This window comes from Tauraco erythrolophus, chromosome 9, assembly GCF_009769465.1.
Source record: "Tauraco erythrolophus isolate bTauEry1 chromosome 9, bTauEry1.pri, whole genome shotgun sequence".
NCBI lineage: Eukaryota > Metazoa > Chordata > Aves > Musophagiformes > Musophagidae > Tauraco > Tauraco erythrolophus.
In genome coordinates this window covers 33,639,196-33,661,004 of record NC_141473.1, presented here as the reverse complement: position 1 = coordinate 33,661,004, position 21,809 = coordinate 33,639,196, and the positions used below count along the sequence as shown (strand labels likewise).

Here is a 21,809-nt window from a genome sequence, read left to right as displayed (position 1 = left end):
CTGGGAGCGAGGCCTCTGACGCAACCCCAGCAGAGAGGGACGGCGAGGCGGCCGAGGGAAAGCTCCCTCTCGCCTCAAGACGCCCTCCCCGCCATCTGCAGCGCCTTCAGCCTGCCCTGGAAAGGTTCTGCTGAAGGCAGCACCAGCAGTCGCCTGCTGTGATGCTGGGGACGCAGCCCACCCGTCCCCGTTGCTGGATTGAGGACATTGCCTGCTCCTCCCAGTCCTTTTTCAGGCGAGTTTTGGTGTTGAAGGAGCGGCGGCCACATCCTCTGGAAAATTATAGCACTCGACATCAGCGAAGCACTTAAGATTAACATTGATAGGTCTGAAGAGTGGCTTAAGGTTAAGCACGCCGTGGGGCCGTGGGGCTTGCTGGGTAGGATTAGCCCGGGGCAGATGTGTGTTTTGCTGGTGCAGGTTTTCAAAACACTTAGGCCTCGATTCAACCAGGCACTCAAATGTGAGCAGTCCCACTAAAGGCAGTGGGAATAACTGGCTGATCAAAGCCGGGCAGCCGGACGAAGAAAGAACGTTAAGTTACAAACTTGTTTGTTTAGAAATGAGCGTGCTTTGAGGAGCACGTGTGCGTGCGGACAGAGGCGACAGAGCAAAGCGGCTGCGGAGCGTGTACGTGGAATAATGCTTCCTCATGACCCGGCTGTGTTCAGCCGGCTTCCCAAATACCAGCAGAGCTATTTAAAAACGATTCTATTGAACTGTAACAACCTGTTCAAAACAGTGCTCGTTATTTGTCGAATCCCATTTTAATCCCTAAGGCTTTTTATCCCAAAGCCTGCGTTGGCGGAGAGGCTCAGCCTGGGTGCTGCTGTGGGGCAGAGGAGTGGGCGGCCGCCCTGGGTGGTGGGGCTTGTCTGCCTCTGCAGAGCCAGGGCTTGCTGCAGGGGCACTTTAGGACAGCACCGAAGAGCTCCCGCAAGACCTCATGGACATCATCTAGCTGGTCTGTGGAGACCTGCACATCTGTAGCAGCATCTCTTGATGCTGACACTCATGTTTTGGGAGAAATCCCACCCTAACGAAGCCCAGCGATGGGAAATGCAACTGGGGGGCTGCAGCTGCCTGGAGTGGTGCCGAGGATCACTGGTGCTGATGGGCTTCTTACATTTTAATGGCATCACCAGGCTCAGTACAAAGGTAATGGGGTGCAGGAGTACAGCTTGGTTTCTCCAGGGCTGGGTGGGGGGTGCAGGACCTTTTCTAGGCTTAAAAGCCCTGAGCTGATGCATGACTGGATGGGGACCCCCCATTTCCCACCCCCCTCCCATGTTGAGCTCTGTTTGCACGGCAGCATAACGTGCCGGGGTCAGAGACATGGACAGGCACTGCAGAAAATAGTGCCCATGTCTGAAAAGTAGGAACGGCCCTTTTACTGGTTTTCTTGTGATTAAGAGACCAAAAATAAAATGACCTGCAGTTATATTCCCAGGCAGGCAAAAAGAATAATTACTTTACAGCTTTGGAATTCCTTCATATATTATAGCCATTAAAAAGAGTAACATTTGAAAATCTACTGTGGCACAGAACAAAAAGTGCAGTTAGAGATAATGAAATCCTCACTTGCCATTAACAGAAAAATTACTGTTGTTAAAAGACCCCTTCATAAATAATTGAGAAACCAATTACACAGTCTTGGTGACTAATTTATCCAGGAGCAATACGGACCACATTACGCCATGTAACAAACGGCGCGTATGCTCCGTTGTATCTCGCTACGACTCCTGCCTTTATTCAGCTGCTCCACAAAGAAATAATAAGGAAACTAACGCACACGGCGTATCAGCACAGACACCCTCTGAAACGAGAGACGGGCATTAATATATCTTCATTCGAAGCGGTTTCGCAGCAGTGCGGGAGCCGGAATTAACACGCCGCTTAGTCCCTGCGCCATGGCGGGCAGCGGGGCCGGGCAGGCCGGGGCCGGGCCGCCGCCGCGCTCAGCTCGCCCGGGCGGGGCGGGGCGGGGTGCCCGAGCGCGGGGTGCCCGAGCGCCGGCCGCCCGCAGTGCCCCAGACCGGGGCTCTGAGCCGCTCGCCGGGCGCGGGCCGGCGGAGGGGCTCTGGGCCGGGGGCGCGGCTCCAGGCCTGGGGCAGCCCGGCGGCCTCTCGCATCCCGCGCTCCCCGGGCAGCGCTGCCTGCGGCCGTACGTCACTGTATAGCTACATTCCTTCAAAAGCCCCGTTTTCCGTTGTTGGGAATGCCTGTCCATGGAGCGCCGGGGCTCAGCCTCGCGCTGCCGCGCGGAGCCCGGGCGTTCCCCGCAGGGCTGTGGGAGCGACGCGCGGGACGGCCGGTGCGCCGCGCGAAAAACCACCGGGATTGCGCGCGGGGCGGCCGCCGCGGGCCATTTAACCCCTAAGCAAAGGCCTCCGCGCAGAAGCCGCGCCGCCGGTGACGTCCGAGCGGGCGCTACGGCGCCATAAAGTGTTGGTTTTTTGTGTTTTGGTTTTTTTTCGGTTTTTTTTTTTTTTTTTTCCCCTTTCGCGCTGCTGACAGGAAACCCGGGGCGGCCCCGGCTGGCGGCGGCGCCGGCGCGGGCCGGCAGGCGGCGCTGTGGGCGGGCGGCGCGCGCGGGCGGCCCCTCTTGGCGCGCGGGGAGGCCGCGGCGCCGGCGCGCGGCGGGCGCCGCCCCCCTGCTCGCCTGGTGGCGCGGCGGCGGGCGGGAGCGGCGGCAGCGATGGCCGACAGCGCCAGCGAGAGCGACACGGACGGCGCCGGCGGCAGCGGCGGGGGCGGCGGCCCGGCGGGACCGCTGGCGGCGGGCGGCCCGGCGGCGGGGCCCGGCTCGGGGGCGGCGGGCGGCGGCGCGGGGGGCAAGGCGGGCGGGATCGTGATCTCGCCGTTCCGGCTGGAGGAGCTGACGAACCGCCTGGCCTCGCTGCAGCAGGAGAACAAGGTGCTGAAGATCGAGCTGGAGACCTACAAGCTCAAGTGCAAGGCGCTGCAGGAGGAGAACCGCGACCTGCGCAAGGCCAGCGTCACCATCGTGAGTGCGGGCGGCGCCGCGCCGCGCCGGGCCCGGCGGCGGGCGGGAGGGCGGGCGGGTGCGTGTGCGGTGTGTGTGGGGTGTGTGTGTGTGGGTGCCCCGCCGCGGGGGTGTCCGCGCAGGGCGGGCCCGGCTGCCGCCGCCCTCCCCTCAGCCCCACCGCGGCCTTTCCGCCCCGCCGCCGCCGGCCCCCCCCACCCCCCGCCGCTCCCGCCGGGGCCGGTGGTTGGGGCGAGTTTACCTCAGGCTGTCACCGCAGCCCGTCCCGGGGCGGGGGGGGGACGGGACAGGAGGGGTCACCGCGCGCCCTTCGCGCCGTCCCCGGGCCCTCCGCGGGGACCGCGGCCCGTGCGGGACGGGGAGGGAGACCGACCGGCCGCCGTTCCCCCACCGCCCCGGGCCCGCGTGGCCGGCCCGGCGCTCCCCGGCCGTCCGAGCGGCGAGGCTCGGGCAGGGGCGGCTCGGCAGGGGCTCGAGGTGAGGAGCGGTGAGGGCCGCGCGGAGGAAGGGCGATGCGGGATGTTCCCTGAAGTTTCCCAAAGTAGCGATTCTGTTCGAGTACAAGTAATCTGCGGAGATTACGGATTATCTCCTCAGCCGTCACCTCTTCAGCCACCGTGCGGAAACGGCGAGTTGCGGGATGGTGCCTTAGTCATGAATAAGTGTTTGGTTTGTTTGTACTGGGTTGTTAGCTGTGGTGTTTCAAGAGTTTTTTTTTTTAAAAAACTCATTTAAAATAAACCCCTTAAAAAAATGTGAGTCACACACACCAGTGTCCCGGGAAGAGCTCATCTACTGGTTCATGAGCACTGCGAGGATAACTTGGAACTTAACATCGTTTTACACAACGCTGTTAGGTGTCAATCCTCAATCAAGTGCATATGAAAATACAATGAGTATGTCATTATTTTCTTCCCTGTGAGTTGGGAGTTCAGGAGTTTAAATGGGGGGGTGCTAATTCAGGGGCTAGAGTGAGCATTTAGATGTCGTAATCGGCATGGCTGCACGCACACAAAATATGTAACGTGTTAAAGGTAACCCTGATGCTCGTGTACGCTGTCCTGTACATCCTTGCCAGTGCAGACAGAGATGCCTCGAGAGAGGCTGATCCCACCTGCATGTGCTCGTTCTCTTGTCATCTGATTTTTCATAGAGGTTACTTTATTGCAAGTGTAATGGCTATTTTATTGATAATCAGTTTTTTCATTGTTGATATATCTAGCAAAGAAATGGAGCTCGTCTAGGCAAATCTCTCATCTGTTCCCAGTAGTAAGCATTCAGAGTCTAGCAGGATGTGGGCCGGAAGAGTGCATGAAATACAATACAGAAGTAATTTATTCAAGGATGACAAATATAGTGCTAGTTGGGGAAACGCATGCTTTGTTAATACTTTACGAGACGAGAATGTGTCTTAATTAGGTAGCTGCGGAGTGCCTCTAATGTCGAAAGGGGCTAAGACATCTTGTCGGTCAGACATTTTCTCTTTGCCTGCTGGAAAGGCACAGCATCTTTCTGAACCCCTGGTAGGTGTATTGTTTGTAAACAACTTGGAAAAAATGCTTGCGTGCATTAAAGTTCTTTAGGCGATGTCTCTAGGGACCTATTATCTTGTATTTTCATCAGATTTTAATTTACAAAAGGGAAGTATTTTTCTTAAATCTAAAAACTCAGTCTGTATGTTTTTGACATCTTGGATAAGGAGAGAAAAGGTGTTAGACTTTCATAGCAACCTGTAGGCTGTCTGGAAAACCGGCATCTTTAGCAGACACTCTGCCTTTTGGTATGCTAAACTGTGTGCACAACTGAGTAAACCACTTCTAATTCAGCAAGCGGCGAAATAATGGATGCAAAACATAACTTTTTTTCAGGCCACTGAGACTTTGTGCTGTGGTTTACATAGTCTGTAATGTAAACACATTTGCAGTCAGAACACTTTGTTGTGTTCCTCTAGTATACAACTAACTGGAGATGAACTTTATTGGAACGTTGAAATGTGTGCCATTTGCATGTAAATGTAATTAAATAGAAAGTTTTCTGATTTTCTCCATTGTGATTCTAAACCTTTGTCAATTTACTCCTCCACCAGCCAGTTCAAGCTCCTCGTCATGTTGCTCTGCTGGCAAACAGGCGCTGCGTGCCAGTTTCCTGTTGTAGATGTTGTGATGTCACGGATCAGCTTTGATTTTTATCAAGTGTTGAGGATGAGCTGTGAAGCGCAAAAAGCGACAGGTAGCCAAAATAGCAGGTGAAATAACTAAACCTGTGTGCTGTAGGTGAAGGTGACTTCTTGAACCACGTGCTCTTCCTCTGTGAGCCTTCCGTCATCCCGTCATTCGATCTCCCTTGCTTGTGTGAGTGCCACAGAGACTCCTCACTTTCTCTAGCTCTCACCATTGTCTTCAATGGTTTTGAATATTTTTCCTTTAAGGTTTAACAGGTAAAAAGCATGGTCGTCTTCCTCTTGTAAGTCATATTAACACTTCCACTGGTGTAAGTGTTAATATGACATAGAATCATAGAGTGGTTTGGGTTGGAAAGAACCTTAAAGACAGTCTAGTTCCAACCCCCCTGCCATGTGCAGGGACACCTTCCCCTTGATCAGGTTGCTCAAAGCCTCATCCAGCCTGGCCTTGAACGTTTCCAGGGATGGGATATCCACAACTTCTCTGGACATCATCTTTGTTTCTGTGTTTGTGCGTGGTATTATTGGTGTCAATGTGGATGTGTACAGTTTGGGAATTATTTTAATAGCTTGACCCATAGGATCGTATTAGTCCTATTTTATAGTTAACTCTTGTGTAATAGGGTTGAAAATAAGCGTTAATGAAGTGTAAGAGACCTATGTTAAGTAGTAGCGCTTGGAAAACTGAATGAGAAAAGGTGTTGACTTGGCAGGCTTGTATGCTCACTAACTTCCTATGAACCGTCATCAAAAACGTGTAAAAACAGATGCTGCTTTAATACTGAAATTGATAAAACTATCTTGGACTAAACGTACGTCCAAAAAGTTGTGCGAACTCTACTCCTTCCGGTAGCCTGATATGCAAATGAAATTATGCTGTTGCTCTTGTGCAAGACCGTGAAATTAAGTAAATGTATGTGATAGCTTTATCTCACCTGCTATTACTGGTAACAAACTGTGAGGGAGGGAGCACGGCGGGGAGAAAGGTAGGTAAATTTGAAGTGTTATCTGGCAATGCAAGAGCACTACATTACAAGATGCAAAGTTTCAGATAAAGTCTTAAGAAGAAATAACTTAAGATCACTTGACCCATTTGCAGAGAGTTCATTTATGTGTATTTAGCAATCTTTAATTGTATGATCTCATGGTATGTTTCTGCAAGGTCTTTTTTAGGAAGTGGAATGCATGGTGCCTAGGTTGGGAAATATCACACACCTGAAGATCTGAGGTGCTGTGTGTTTGAGATGTGAAGTAGTGAGTTTTGGTTGTAGCACTGCGTTACCAGAAGTGGATTTCCTGTGTGCACTTCTCTAATTTTTTTGGTGATAAAAGGTCTACCAAGGAGATAGTCATATTTAATGGACAGCACAAATTCTCTAGTCAAATAAGAGTACTTTCAAAGCTGGGTGGTGGTGGTGGTGGAGTGACTGCTTTTCAAAAGATTGAATTGCTGCCTGTGACAAAAGCAGAAATACTTCAGCTGGGTGTAGGTATGTCTTAGTCAGGAAGTTTCTTCTGAAGTTGATAGAACTTGTATTTCTAACTTCTTTTTTTCTGCTTTTCAGTGTTTGGTGTAACAAAGTCATCCTATTTCAGTGAAAGCCGTGTAACCTTTACCTGATACTGAAGCATTTTAGTTTTCTTTGTTATTGTTTTGAACTGACAGGCCTTATACAAACAGAGAACTTTTAATAACAAAAAGGGTTTTAGTCCTTGATTACTACAGGTACATACATGCTTACTCTTGGATGTTAGATTGAGTAATTTAACTTGTGTAAATTGGCCTGCTGTAGTCAGGCATCTTCTGAAGTGTTAGAGAATTAAAGTGTAATAAGCCTTATTTTGTTATGTATTTTTTTAATTGAGATGAAGATAGTGTGTTCGAGAAGCCTGAATTTAAAAATGTTCCTGCTCCAGAGTGCTTGAAGTAGCAGTTTTAATACTTTGTAACATAGGTTTTACAAGAACAGCTTCTCAGTCTTTCCCCCACAGTTTGCTTTGTAGGGAAGGGAATTATCCTAGAAATCCTGATTTGTGGTGCCGTGCGGGTCCCCAACAGGATCGTCAACTCAGACGAGGCAGCCTGATCCATAAGTGTCACTTAGATGCTGGCTTTTGTGGGTTTGCTGAGTTACCACTGTCTGGTGGTGACTTCTACAGCACTTGCTGTCCAGGGGTGCTGGGACACAGGGCTGCTGTGGGTTGCAAGCAGCAGCATTTTCCTGGGAGACCTCTGCTACCCATGTCTCTGTGGCGGAACCTGCGCCTCTGCACCTTGGCTCTTGGCTTGACTCTTTTTATTCCCTGTGTGCTAGCAGAGGGCAGTTGTGTCTCCTGGCTTCTCGGTCTCCTCCGTGTTTCTGCAGAGCAATGTGAACAGCCTCCCACCAGACAGGAGAAACAATGGAAGAAAAAGCCTTACTCAGCTCCTGTTTCCTCACCCCTGCTCACAAATCCTGAAGAAATTTGTTGCTTTCGATAATAACCATCTCCTGAAAACAAAGGGGCTTTCAGCGACTTGCAGATCGGAAAAATCCTGTGTGGTATCGTAGACTTGTTACCGTTTTCTCAATAAGCAACCTGATTTAGATGCTGAAGATAAATATGATTTCAGCATTTTGTTCTCAAGGAAGTGTGCCGTGGGATTCGTGCGTGTGTTGTCATGGTATGCATGAGATCTGCTGTCGTGGGTCTTCATGGAAAATGTCAGCCTGGATGGATAGTTTGGGGAAGTGACTTGGTGCGCGATACTGTCAAAAATCCCCTGCAGAAGTGCTTTTTAATGGCTTTTATCTTTCCTGGAGTTTGCACCAGAATTTCAAAGCGGAACACCTGTTTCAGTACAAAATATGTCTTAGTAGAAGAAAGGGTGGGATAGGCTAACTGAATTGAAATACAAAAGGTGCTCACTTAAGGGCACAAGGATGGATGAACAAAATCAATTAGTAACAGCTAGAGGGAAAAAGCAAACCAAGACGACGAAAAGATGGATATTTTAAAAGAGGTATCTGTAAGTCTGTTACTTTTTATTTTGAAGTAGGTCTTGCTTGCATGAAAGAGGCCGACTTGCCATTTTGTGACATCTTCTGTAGGTGTAAGAAACCTACTTGGTGCTTTTGTATCCAGCTGTGTCCTTTGTAACTCTAGTTTGTAGCCAGACCAAAAGTCTAACTCAAAAATAACTTATTTTGGAAATTCTTTGCTTACCTGCTTTTTAAAGTAACGACAACATTGTTGCTAAGATTAGCCAATTCATGCACAATGAAACTCCATCCAGAATTCTTCTGGAAGAACAGGCAGGTAGGAAACGAGTGTCTTGTGTTTCAGTTTTACGTTTGACTCTGGATTCTCAAGAAGTTTTTATTGAGCTTCTACAAAACGTCTGTAAAGGAAAAAGGAAGCTTAGAAATGCACTTTAGTGTCAGCTGTTACGGCCCTTCGGTTAACGTGATAAAAGCAGTGCTGCTTGCTGCGTGGCTGGTGAGCTAGTAGTAGAAAGGTGTGTTACCGTCTGCTTCCATTTATTTGGGAGCTGTGCACAGCCACTAGCGTGTCGAGTTCCGAGGGAAAGACGTTGTCAATGCAGTGGTAACAGCACGTTGCCACGTGTCTCTGTTGTAGGCCTTCTTCAGTGCTGGTTAAAAACCAAACAACCGACACAGAAATAAGCGGTAATGCTTCTGAACTGGATTCAAATAGTTAATAAACAGGAACGGAGTTTGAGGCTTCAGAGAGTTACTAAGTCATCTGCTTTGATTTGTGTCACATCTTCGTGTTTTTCTGAGTTGTTCCTGCATTGAATCTTATGACTTACCTTGTAATGTGTCGTCGGGAAGGGTATCCAGTTTTAATTTGAAGGCTCGCAGAAGTGAAGAACCATTGTGCTTGGAAAGGCTCTGGTGTCCTGCCTCTGGTTCTTCCCATCAGCTCCGTCAGGGCTGAGCCGCTGGTTCCCGCTGTGCCTTTTGGCTGGATTGATGAGCTTTCTGCATCCTCTGCGTCCTCCTTACAGACATACAGGCTGTAACAGGCATCTTCTAGTTTACTTGGACAAACTGAACTAAGTGCTCAGACTCTGAGATGCTGGGAATCTAATGTGCTGGATCAAAAATGCTGCTGGTACATGATGCACTGATCTAGACTAAACACCCTTTCCTGCTTCAAATTTGCACAGATGTTTCTGGTACTTAGTTTGGAACTGACAGGCTTTCTTTCTTTATTTACTATGATTCTGTGATTTAATCTAGTATTGTCGGTTGTGTTCTGTGATCTTACTGTTGTGTACTCTGGCTAATTTGGCAGAAGTGCAGTATCCTCTTCCTCTTTGCCTGTGTCTTTTCCAGGTCTGATTTGTACTGCAGGATTGTCTAGTAGCACTTGATTTGGTGCTAATAATTGTGGAGCCATAGGCTTAGGAAGGGTATTTTCCTTTTTTTCTGGGATTTTTTTGAGGCTCTCTTCTCTAAACCCTCTGTTTTTCTTTACAAAGAGGTATCCGCCCCTTAAGTTTCTCCCCTCCTGCCGCCCCGTATCAATTCCACCAATGCTGTTGCAGGAGCGAAGGAGAGCTGTCTCTCTGGTGGACCTTGGGTAGCAGTCTGTGTTACGGCATCACGAGTGAAGCTAATACGGAGGTGATGTTTATTCCTTCTCTCCATGTCCGTTCTCTGAGAGAATCCCTTGGTCTGTGGGTTGGTCCGTTTTGTCAGCAACGCAGCTTTGGTAGAATGAGTTTGTTTCAAATGAAACAGAACGTGCAGGTGTCTGTTCTCTATTATTATTTTTTACAATCTTGCTAATCTTAGTCTCCCAGAGTTTATCAGAATTGACTCACCGAAGAATAATGTGCAGTGAATATTTTGAACAACCTCATGCTTAGTACACGTTGGTATGAAATTTCCCACTGACGTCTATTTTTGAGGTCAGTAAGCCATTTTGGAAATCCTGCTGTATACTTTGATTATATTATAACCATTTAAAAATAATGCATGGCATGTATTACTAAATCAAAAAGTCGTATGGATGCCATATACACATCCTACACCTTTGCAGTTCTCTTTATTACAAGTAGTCCTTGGCTGAAAGATGAGTCTGTGCTTATCTGCCACAACTTGTTCTCTATAAAACTGTGCTGAATGACCCTTTTAATGTTTCTGTCCTTTATACAGTATTTAATTTGTTTCCAGTATTGCCATTGGGTTGATACCAAACTATGATAACCATCTATGTCTGTCTTGCCTCTAAATATTACACAACAGCTCTATTTTTTTTATTGGTTACTTTATTGATGTTCCTGTGTTTAATAATGGTGGAATGTCTTCAGTCAGTAGGAATACTGGTGTATTGCTCTGAATTGCTTTGGGGATGGAAGTGAAATAAGAACTGAGATTTTAGAGTACGTTTGGGAATTTTTAATAATGCAGAGTTCTTGGTGTTTCTGTGGGCTAGCTGCTCTGCATAGAAAGTAATTTTGCCTTTCTCTTAAGCGAACTTTCTCATTGAGGTTGTATCTTGATTGTATGTCAGAACTGGTTTGGAGTCAGCTTTTCTTTTAAGAACACTGTTTAATGTCGGGTTTGAACATTTACTGAGACTAATGGCCATTCTTTCATACTGTGTCTCCAGTGACTTAAATACGTTTTGAAGGAGAGAGTTGGTTTAGTTTTTTGTGCATTGTATACCTAACAACAGGTTTGTTTTTACTAAAGAAAAAAATATTCAGATATGCTACTGCTGTATATCTGCTAGAAAGTTTTAATGATTCCGCACACACACACTTTTTCTCCCCCCGACACACTGACTGACAGTACGGGTCACTCACCCAAATGAGTATTCCCTACACCAAGAGTTTTGCATCATTCACATGTGCTGGTTTAGATGATAGAGTAACACATTAGTTTTTTTAAAGGTTCTAGCGCTGTTGCTAATCCCAGTATTGGAAAGCTAGTATAGTCAAGACTTCAGAATAATTTTCAAATCCTGGAAGTTCTGTACTTCATTTTAGTTGTGATTTTGACTGTGATAGATTTTAAATTTTATTGCTGATTTCAAAGGATGAAGGAAAATGATTGTGTTTGTTGTGTTTTTTTTTGTTCCCCCCAGAGTAGCTGCATGGTCTGTGGTTTTCTTACACTTGTTAATTCTGTTTACTCGTCCTCTGTGCTTGTTTCCTGCTAGTGCTGATACTGACTTCAGTTAATATTGAGGTTGTTGTTTTCAAAGATCTTACTTTAAAATGTTGGTATGCATGGGGTGTATTTTCATCTATAGACTGTCAGTGCTAAAGCTTCTTATAGTAAATGGAGAAATAATACTGGTGTGTGGCACACAGCTGTAGTGAGCAAGCTTATACATCTGCTGGAGACTTCAACATAAGGTTTTGTTTTCATGCTGCGCCTCGTAAGGTGTGCTTGGGTGGGATTTCAGGTGGGGCCTGGAAGAGCAGAAATCTCTTGGAACGGTGACTCCATGGCAGCTGCAGATGAAGCTGGTCAGGCAGCTGGACTTCTGGGGTGCTGCTGGAGGATGGAGTGCCAGTTTCTCACAAACAGATCTTGAGATGTGATTGGAATGAAGAAATGAGGCAGTGCTCTCCTCCAAAGGAATGAAAATTGTCAGCAGTAGATGTCTGATGTGTTTCAGCATAGCCTGGTAAAAACAGTGAGAGCAACCGTTGCTTTGCTCTTTTTTGGGCTGGAGGGTAGGAGGAAGTTACTGAATTTAGCAGTGGAGCAAGAGGTGAATCCTTTCTGTCTTTCTCTCTCAAAAAAAAAAAAAAAAAAACCAAAACAACACAAAAAACCCCACCACCAACCAACCAACCAAAGACCCACAAAAAAAGCCCAAAACCAAAACTGAAGGAGGAGAATAATAGGGACAAAATGTACAAATTGAATTATGCACAGGATTTGGAATCTAAACAGAATGAATGGAAAAGAGACAAAGGCATGCTCTAGAAGAGAGGCAAAAAATACGATATAAAGCAAGTTCCCATGGATCTGTAACACAGAACATTCCTGTGATGTCTTGCTTCCAGTGCAGCAGCCTGGGGATGTCCAGAAGGGAACATCTCAAGTTCCACTTCAGTTAAATCCTTCTGTCTGACTGAAGACGAGTATTAGTTTTAATTAGGTGGACCGTTCTTGTCCCATTTCAGTGTACAGGATGAGAGAATGAAGTAAAAATGAAGACAAGATGTTTGAGGTGAGCTATTCCACGGGAAAAACACAAATGTCCAAGTAGGAAACTCCAAAGCACAAATTGCAGATGTGCAGGTTTCACATCTCTCTCTTGGCTGCAAGGACTCCTTGATGGAAGCTAAAGGAAAATATTTACAGAAATATTGAAGCAATTTTTAATCCTGACAATTGAGTTTGTAATTGTTTCAAATTTTCTGTTAAAATACAGACATGGTAGGGTAATTGTCACCTATGGGGACAAGTCCTTTCAGCCCCTGAGAGTCTTCTATCCCTCCGTGCCTTCCATTGCAGCAGATTTGTTCCTGGAAAAGAGAGTATTCCCTTAGCTCATTGACTGATGCTCTAGTTGATGGAGAAACTCTTAGGATATGGCCTTTTCTTCCCCTCTCAACTCTGAATTTGACTTTGTGTGAAATTTCATCTTCTGTGCGTTAATATTATACACAGTATGTTTTTCAGTTTGGGGTAGGCTTAGTGAGGTAGATGAGTATCTCTTCAGCTGTGCTGTAGATCGAAATGGCCTATCAGTGTTTCAGCTATCTGTGAAGTTTCCTCAGATGTTTTAATTCTTTAAACTGCCTAACAACGTGATGTTTCTGCTTGTTACTGTAAAGCTGAGATCTTTTTATTTCCCTTATCGTTGTTGATACTGATCATACTTAAAGCTCCTACCACATATATAAATAATTCCGACAATGATATACCTGAATCAAAATATAGATGTTTCTTAACAAGTCAGACTTGATAAAACCTAACAATGTTTCATGGGCTGCAGTTAAAGTTATGCTTCTTTCTGTGCCTTACAGTTTTAATTTCTACTTTCGACAGAGGATGTTGGAAGGTTTTTCAGATTTTTTAGGTGGTGGTGGTATTTCTACTTTGTTTCCGTTCGGTTTCAAATAAACAGCAAAAGCAGTTACTATGAATTTTGCTACATGTAGGGGGGTTTAATCAACATTTTTCCAAGAGCTTTAAAAAGTACATTTTTCATATCTGTTCAAAATGGGGTAGAAATTTTGGCCTGACTAGTGTTGCCAGGAATTGGTTCATTAGGCAAAAGCCCTATCCTCACAGACCCTGAAATCCTGCTCGGGTTAAGAGGAGGAACACCTCCAGAGTCCTTTTCTGAGAGAAAATTTAATCTGAGATGTAGATCTGCAAAAAACTCTCTTTTCTCTGAAAATTGAGATATGTAACTGGAAGTTCTTGCTTCATGGCTGGAAAGGTGGGTAAGTGTTTCCTAAAAATTTCTCTGTGTACTTCTTCAGTTCCATATGGGGTGAATATTCAAGGATGATTGTATTCCCCCACATCCTGCAATCTCTGTTTGTAGAGATCAGAGACATAGGGTACAGAGCAAAGGACGTGTTTTTTTTGTATCCTCATCATATTTTCATACATTAAATTGATAGACTTGTTTCTTGTCTTGAAAGCCTGAAGAGATTACTCTTCAGAATACTGTGGTATATACTGTAACATGTCCAAACTGTAGAGAAGGAAAAAACGAAATATGACTCTGCTCACTGACTCCTAGGAAGGACAAGTAGAAACATTTGCTGTGATGGATGGAGTTAGAGCTAATGTGTCTTAACACCGATGGACACTGTGGTGTTTACTTTGCGAATGTGTCGGCTGGGAACAAGGTATCAATAGCAGACTTTGTCTCCAGCACTTGTGGGTCACTGAGAAAGTGTTTCTCTAGAAAGCCAATGTGCGTAAGAGGAAATTAGGGGAGACTTTAAAAGGAGCGCTTTTAAGAGGTTAGTTGCGTTGAGTGACTAGGGATATCTTGCTAGTGTGGGGGAAAAACATTGCCATCCCTAATCATTAAGTTGTGTTTAAACTAGTCATTTAAAAGAAACAAACAAAAACCCAACTAAAAAAAAAAAGATATTTTAAAGATAGTGAATCATTAAATTACATGGTGAATATTGCATGCTGTAGTTTGGAAACCCCAAAACTGGATTTTTATATGGTAGTCCTCCTCCCTACTTTTAGTGAATTCAAAAGAAGGTAGGTTGATCGATGTAGATGTACCACAGGTTGTACATACCTGAAAGAAGGATCTACAAGTGCTGAAGGCCACTTGGTTCTAGAAGAGAAGGATGATGAATACACAAGCAGTTTGAGCTCAGGACCCAGTCTAGAAGTGAGAAAACTTGTGATCTTCTGCCTGGGAACAAGGAGAGTGTCTGACTGATGCCAGTGGCACTGCGTGAGGGATGACGTGCAGCAGTGGTCTGACACCGTCTGCCGGGGAAAGCTGGATATACCAGAATTATACTTCAACTTTTATTATATGCTCTAAGGAAAGTAACCAAAAGTTTCATATTTGCGTGCTTGCAATGCTTTACCTGAGCTACATAAAGTGAAGTAGGGTTTTCATGAAGATTATTTGGAGGGGTGACTATTAAATCTCTGCTCCCTGCTTTTGTTTGTGCCCTTTTATCTTTGAATAGAGAAACAATTGCGGCAGCAAAGCTACATTCAACAATAGTTTGCTGTGGCTGCGTTTTGAGCAGAAGTTTGTTATTTAAAACACAACTCAGTGTCTGTTAGCACCAACATACTACCTCTGAACAGAAGCTGGCTAGTAAATTAGTCACCTAATACTCTATTCTTCTGCTGAACCTTTTGCTTTTCCTGCTCTGAAACTTTGGGAGTGTGCAATATTGAGTTTGCTAATTGGTCAGTCCAACAAAGTGGACTAGTTAATTTGTGGGTACATAGAAAATAAATGGTGAATTACCAGTGAGTGGAAAACAGGCAAAAAAAGTATTTAAAATATGTTAAAAATATTTTTTAAAGTATTTAAAATATGTTAGCGTTTATACTTTGAATGTCTGATATTACAGAATAATTTGGACTGATTTGCTGCAGTACTACATTTCTTGTAGGTTCTAGTATTGAGTGGTGGTGTTGCTGAGATTTAAGCTGTTGTTGATTATTAGTTTCTAAGAAGCACAACACAATCAAATTACGTTAAACAAGTATTTTAGATGCAAGTCTAACACATTTTAGAAGGATGGAAATTCTAGTGATCATGCAAGATATGGAAAAGAAGTTTAAAAAAAAAAAACACCAAAACCAATGAAACAGTATATGCTGCAACAGTAGCTATAAGCAATTTGATCTCTTTTTTCCTATCTTTCATATCCAGAGACCTGCACGTTCAAAAGTTCAGGCAAACTAAACGTAAAACTACAAATCCAATTATGTGTATATGTGCATCCTTGCGATGTTTTTCATCAGTTTTTATGTTGAGGCCGAACAAAAGCAAAACCTGTTCCATGTGCTTCTGTATCCTATTTGTTTTACACTTATTGATTAACTAGGAAACTATTTGCAGTACAAAAAATGCACCAATAAACGACGGTGTCACAGTCATCATCGCAGTCAGAGCGTAGCAGTCATCAGTAAAGGAATAATACAGAGAGATATTTCAAACTTGATTCAGTATTTGATACAGCAGTGTAGTTGTTTTTCCATGTTGGCTGTCTTTGTCAACGTAAATCTTCTGTCGGGTACCAGCTAACAGAACTGGGCAAGGCCCTGGCAAAGCACACATGTCTTCTGCTGGAGCAGAGCTGCCTAACCTTGGTGCTTGCCTCGAGGGGGCCGTGTGAGATGGCCCCATCCTTACTGCCTTCCTGGCCGCGTTTGCACGTGTGGTCGTTATCATCCTTCTGAGGAACATTTAACGTGTGTTTTGAAGAAATACTTTGCTTGTACGCAGCGAACCGGAGGACTTAGCTGGTGGCTTGTATGCACTGTCCTCATTTTACGCGCGCATTGGAAATCCACTGCTGCTGAAAACGCAAGAAGCGCCGGAAACGTGTACGTGGTGTGCATGGGTGGTGATGAGATGGAGAAACAGCCTCCTGACACAGAGCCGTTTGGAAAGGTCTGTGGGCTAGATTTAATTTTCCTGCTAGGTCATTCGTGCCTTGGCCTGTAACTTCTGTTGGCTCAGGTTACAGCTCTTGTGTGCTGGGAGCAGACACTCCAGCCCTGATAACCGTCTGGGAGCTTGTTCTACATGATGGTGTTTACGTGACTGAAAAATAAGTGCTATAAAGCATGTGTCTAGTGAATAGTCAGATTGTTAAGGTTATAACATTGCACGCTCAAAATAGGAAATGTTTAATGTTTGCCTGTGCAACCTTACTACCTTTCCTTTGTGGTGCTTTATTACCATATAGTCTTTAATTACATTAAGACTTGCATAACTGTGTGTGGTCAGGGCTAAACTGCTAAGTACAAGTTATTTGAGGTTTGATACCTTTTTCTAGACCCAGTCTCGACATTTTCTTCGTCACAGAAAATGTGGCTTTTTCAAGTGCTGCATTCATATTAGCTATTTAATGTCAGTATTTCGATCTAATAAAAACCCTTGAGGAGAGTACACTCTAATTTTTTTTGTCTGTTTTGAAGAAAGGCATTTAAATGATTTTTAAGTTACTTAAGTAAATTCAGGAATTGATTGTGTTAATTATGAATTTCATATAGCTTGTTATACCTTGTTGATAATGAACCAAGTGCATTAATTTTATAAATTTTTATGTTTGTGAAGTGAGCTTGTTTTCATAACTTGATTATTTCATTTTCACCACTTGTGTGTTTTCAGTTGTGCAAAACTTGCAGGTCAAGATCAAAATGCAGAGAGAGAAGCTATTTTAAGTGTTTACAAATCTAAAGAGGAATGGAATTGCATACCATCAAACAGTTTACTTGATTGCTAATGCTAGATATTATTTAGCATGTATGGATACTGCTGAACTTTTGTGTTTAGGAAGCTGGTTGGTTCTGAGGGCTCTTTTAAAGTGCCTTGTGTGGCTTCCCAAACCATAACATGTAGGCACCCGGGTCTTGAAGGTAGCTGAATTTTTGAGAGAAGGTCTCATAAGGCTGCGTGAGTAATGCTGAGCTGAAAATACTTGATCGTGGTTAAAACTGACTTGGGAGAAAAATGTATGTCTTATGTCGTTTGACTCGGCTCGTTCCTCCTGTTGGTCCGTGGCTGTTGAGGGTTCGTACGGCAGTATGCTGGATCGCTTGGTGGGCATGGAGTGAAAAACTTACTGTGACTGGAGTTGGCAGGAGGAGTGTTGTGACAGAAGCATTTTGACATGTCCAGCCAAAACCTAATTGACCTTTTAAAAAAGGGGGGGGGGGGGGGGTGAAAGGGAGAGAGAATTTCCAACTATAAATGGAAATTAAAAGGAACTGTGTTTGAACACTGAACAGCTGAAATGTAATAGGAATTGTGTTTTGAGGCAGTTCTGCATGTGGCTTTAATGTACATGATAGGTAACATTTAGAGTAGTTGGAGTTATCAGGCTGAGGTTCAATAGTGATTTCTTTTTTTTTCCTCCATTACTGTGTTTTGAAAATAACATCTGGTAAGCCTGTAAGTTGTTTGGGTTTTTTTAAACAAACAAACTCCTTTCTTCCTCATGTACCAGGTTTGTGTTTTGTGGTTGTTTTTTTTTTTTAAAAAAAAAGGCCCGTCAGCTTGGGGTTCTGAAGGAAGCATACCAAGGTATTACTGCTTGTTTGTTTGTTTCCAAAACTATGGGGCTTCCAGGAGATACTATATATCCAAAGATAAAAATACACAGTTCTGCTATTTGTGTAGCTCTATTACTCCTGAAAATGCATCTTAAGGAAGGGAAAAGGCAAAAAAAAAGAATGAAAAAGAAAAAAGTACTTTTGTGTCAGAACTGAGGAGTTGACTCTGGGGCTTGCCATAGACTAAATGGGAAATCACACTACAAATTGAACCCAGAACTTGAATTCTAGCTCACCGCTTTAACTGCGAGAGCGTTCACTCTCTTTTCTCTGCAGACAGGACACTCAGCTGAAACAGTACCTTTACTCAGGGACAAAGCTGCCCCCACCCACATCACACTGGGACTTTGGTAGAACTTCCTTGTCCTTCAGCCCGTACGGACAGCAGCGCGCTGCGGGGCAGTCGTGGTAGCTGGCAGTTGTGGGAGCCCTTGGTCTCTGAGTTACTGCTGGCTTGTTACTGTTCTTGTGGTGGTCCGTGTTTCTCCTTGTCTGAAACGCACGTTGCACGCAGCGTGCTCATTTCAGGTGCAACTGGAAGGTTTGTAGGAAAAAGTAGCTCCAGCCTGGGAGAACTGCAGTGTAAAAGTTCCTTCTGTAAGGGAACAGTATCGACTCACTGGAATATTTATTTCATTTCTAGACCAGTAGTTTTCCGTGCCGTTTTAAACCGGTGCCAGAAGGTATGGCCAGAGCAGTAACTTGAGTTAGTACTGCCAGAGGAGGAGTGTGTACTTCAGGAGAATTGGGAAACTTGGGTTTTATTTTATGCAAGAACTGCATATTCTAAAATCATGTCATGCCGTTGTAACTTTCTGCTCTTCACTCTCTTTTTACCTCATCATATTTTTTTAGTAGGACTTTTGGAACGGCTGCTTTCTGAAGTGACAGCTTTAGTTCAGCGTAACGTGCAGCAACTGAGATCATCTCTTCCCGAAGCCGCTCCAACCTTTCAGTCTATATTCAGTAGCAAAGATTGAGTTTCTTGTGTACAGCAACCAGATTAAACTGCTCTTCGGCTCCATCTGCAGGCTTATGTTGGCCTTGGGGTCCTGTCAACAGAGATTGCACTGTAAGATGATGGATGAATGGTAAAGGGGTCATAGTGGCTCTTGCCTTAAAGATGAGGGACCTCCAAGAGTGGATTAGATCAAAACTGTGCTTGGTAGGCTGTTTCCAACAATATCCCCAGAAATCTAGTGTTACCTCTGCTCTGGATGCCGCTGGAGACAGGTGATGCTTTGTCAGCATGCAAGCCAAGCGTGCTTGGCATCATCAGGCTTTCAGGTGGCTGAGCGGAGGTGACTGGAGCAGTGTGGGAAACACTTGTTACTGAGATTGTGTCTGAAGTTAGAGCTAAAACTAAAATGCAAGAACTTATCATGTCAGATCACTGATAATTTTGTACTGCTGCTGACTAAGGAGTAGGTATTAATTGTGATTGTTGAACGTGCATACTTACTGTGCACTATCAGGAAGGTTTGTGAAGCTTTTAAAAGAACCAACTGAGCGGAGAAGTGAGTGTAGAGAGCTGTGATTTTTTTTTTTTTAGTATTATTTTAATTTTATTTTATTTGACTGTATTGAAGCTGATACCTCATGAGAAATACTGGATTTTACCGATTCCTAAAATAGTGCCCCTAGAGCAGTGTGGTAGGGGTATGGTCCAGAAAGAGAGCATCCCACCGTAAGCAGAAGCTGCTGCGTGTGCTTGAAGCAAGAGGGCAGAGGGAAATCTAGCAGTGTGAACTGAGTCTGCTAAAGATAAATATACAGGAAGAACAACTGAGTGCAGAACACTGAACTTTTCAGAGTTTATGCTGGTATGTGCAGCATGTGGAAAATAACTTCTAATGAGATTCAGTTCCTAATATGATGCTCAGTTACTATATAAAAGTTTAGGAGAAATATGTTTCTTAATTCTTTTGAAATTACCTCATTGGATTTTAAGCTCCCAAGGACCGCTTTTTTACAACGCTTCACGCGACAGCTCTGCTAGAGATCAGGATTTCACATGCAGTAGAAATAATGGGATTATTCTTCCTAGAAAATAGGAGAGGTTTTGTGTGTTTTATGTGCATGAGGTGCTTATTTTCCCCCCACTTCATTCTTGATTCCCTGCAAAGTTACATGATAGCCTTTGCCATTTATGGTCTTGACCACAATAATTACAAATTTTTCTTATTGGATTGTTGTGGTTTACCTCGGCTGGCAACTAAAAGCCACACAGCCACTTGCTCACCCTCCCCCACCCCCAGGGAATGGGGAAGAGAATTAAAGGGGAAAAGGGAAGGAGACTTAAATTTATAGGGTTCCTGTTGTTTGTTCAGTGGAGAAATGTATTCTTTCTATAATGGAGGCAGATGTCATCACACTCAGCTTTTCCTCTGAGCCAGCTGAACGCTAGCCGACGTCCTACCCGGTGTAGGCAGAGGGGGTTGTTGCAGAGCAGTTTAAACAGGTCTGAATTGTGGTTGTTCATTCTTAGTTTCCGCATGCCAGCACTCTGCCTGGGTGGTACACCAGTTTAGGAAGCAGATCCAGGAAAGAAAAACGGGAGGAAGGGAAAGGATTATTTTTTGGGTGTCTCCTGCCTGCGCTGGCCTGCTGCCTGGCCACACGAGCACCTGTGCAAGCACAGAGGAGGGGCATTGCTGTTGGGCTGGGAGTGGGCTGGCATCTTGGCAGCCCGTGTCCACGTTGGCTTAAGCACCCGTCACTAATGTAGCACTAGGATCTGGCTACGAGGTGTTGTTGTGCGGGCTCCATGCTGTAATAATGTGATTTTAGAGCTTTTGGTTGGTGCAAAGCATGAGCAGAACAAATTGTGCAAGTTAGAGATGAACAGAAATCAAAGTAGAAACACTCGATTCTTTTTTAGGTAAGATTGGTCTGTGTTGCTGTCTTTTACTGTCTGAATCATTGAAAAGCGGACACCAGTAGAAATCCTGTGTAGTGAAGGCAACGGAGGAGTTGATTTTGGAACAGCATGCATGAATTTTAACGATTTGAGGACAAAGAACCCTTGCAATTTGACTTGTTTACTCTGTTCCGAAACGTCACTGAAGATGTAAGATTGTTAGTAGCTCTAAGTAAAGGCACATTTAGAAAGTGATAGGTGATGTTGTTGAGATCGGTTAGATTCCTTCAGTTTGAATCCTCTGAGATGTGAGCTGACAATTTAGCATTTCTTCAGAGTTCTTGGACAACTCTATGTTGTCTTGATGATAAGTCGTAATACCAGTGCTGAACATGCTGAAGTAACAGTTCTTTGCTGTTGAAATGAACAAACATTAGAGAGGAGGTGCTGTGCAGGACCTAAGCTCCTAAGCTAATAAACTGTGCCAGACCTTTATTTTCCTCCCTTTTCCCTTTTCCCTTTTCCCTTTTCCCTTTTCCCTTTTCCCTTTTCCCTTTTCCCTTTTCCCTTTTCCCTTTTCCCTTTTCCCTTTTCCCTTTTCCCTTTTCCCTTTTCCCTTTTCCCTTTTCCCTTTTCCCTTTTCCCTTTTCCCTTTTCCCTTTTCCCTTTCCCTTTTCACCCTTTTTCCGCTTTCCCTTTTCCCTTTTCCCTTTTTCCCTTTTCCCTTTTCCTTTCCCTTTCCCCTTTTTTCTGCCCTTTTCCCTTTTTCCCTTTTTTTTTTTTCCACTTTTCCTTTTCCCTTTTTTTTTTTCCCTTTTCCCTTTTCCCTTTTTTTTTCCCTTTTCCCCTGTTCCTTTTTTTTTCCCTTTTCCCTTTTTCCCTTTTTTTTATTCCCCTTTTTACCTTTACTTTTTTTTTTCCCTTCTTCCCTTTTCCCTTTTTTTCCCTTTTCCCTTTTCCCTTTTTTTTCCCTTTTCCCTTTTCCCTTTT

General features: G+C 44.5%; 1 protein-coding gene across 2 annotated transcripts in view; it reads left to right on the top strand.

Annotated features, from left to right (window-relative positions):
- Nucleotides 1-2,698: 2,698 nt before the first annotated feature.
- The window catches only part of CCDC6 (coiled-coil domain containing 6), a 53,513-nt gene continuing 34,402 nt past the window's right edge, over nt 2,699-21,809 (top strand). For both annotated transcript variants that reach the window (XR_015222346.1, XM_086616750.1), the window contains exon 1: nt 2,699-3,007. Coding sequence is in view for 1 of the 2 variants with exons in the window: in XM_086616750.1 (XP_086472876.1) it covers nt 2,699-3,007 (309 nt within the window). In the remaining variant the exon portion in view is untranslated. The remainder of the gene's footprint in view (nt 3,008-21,809) is intronic.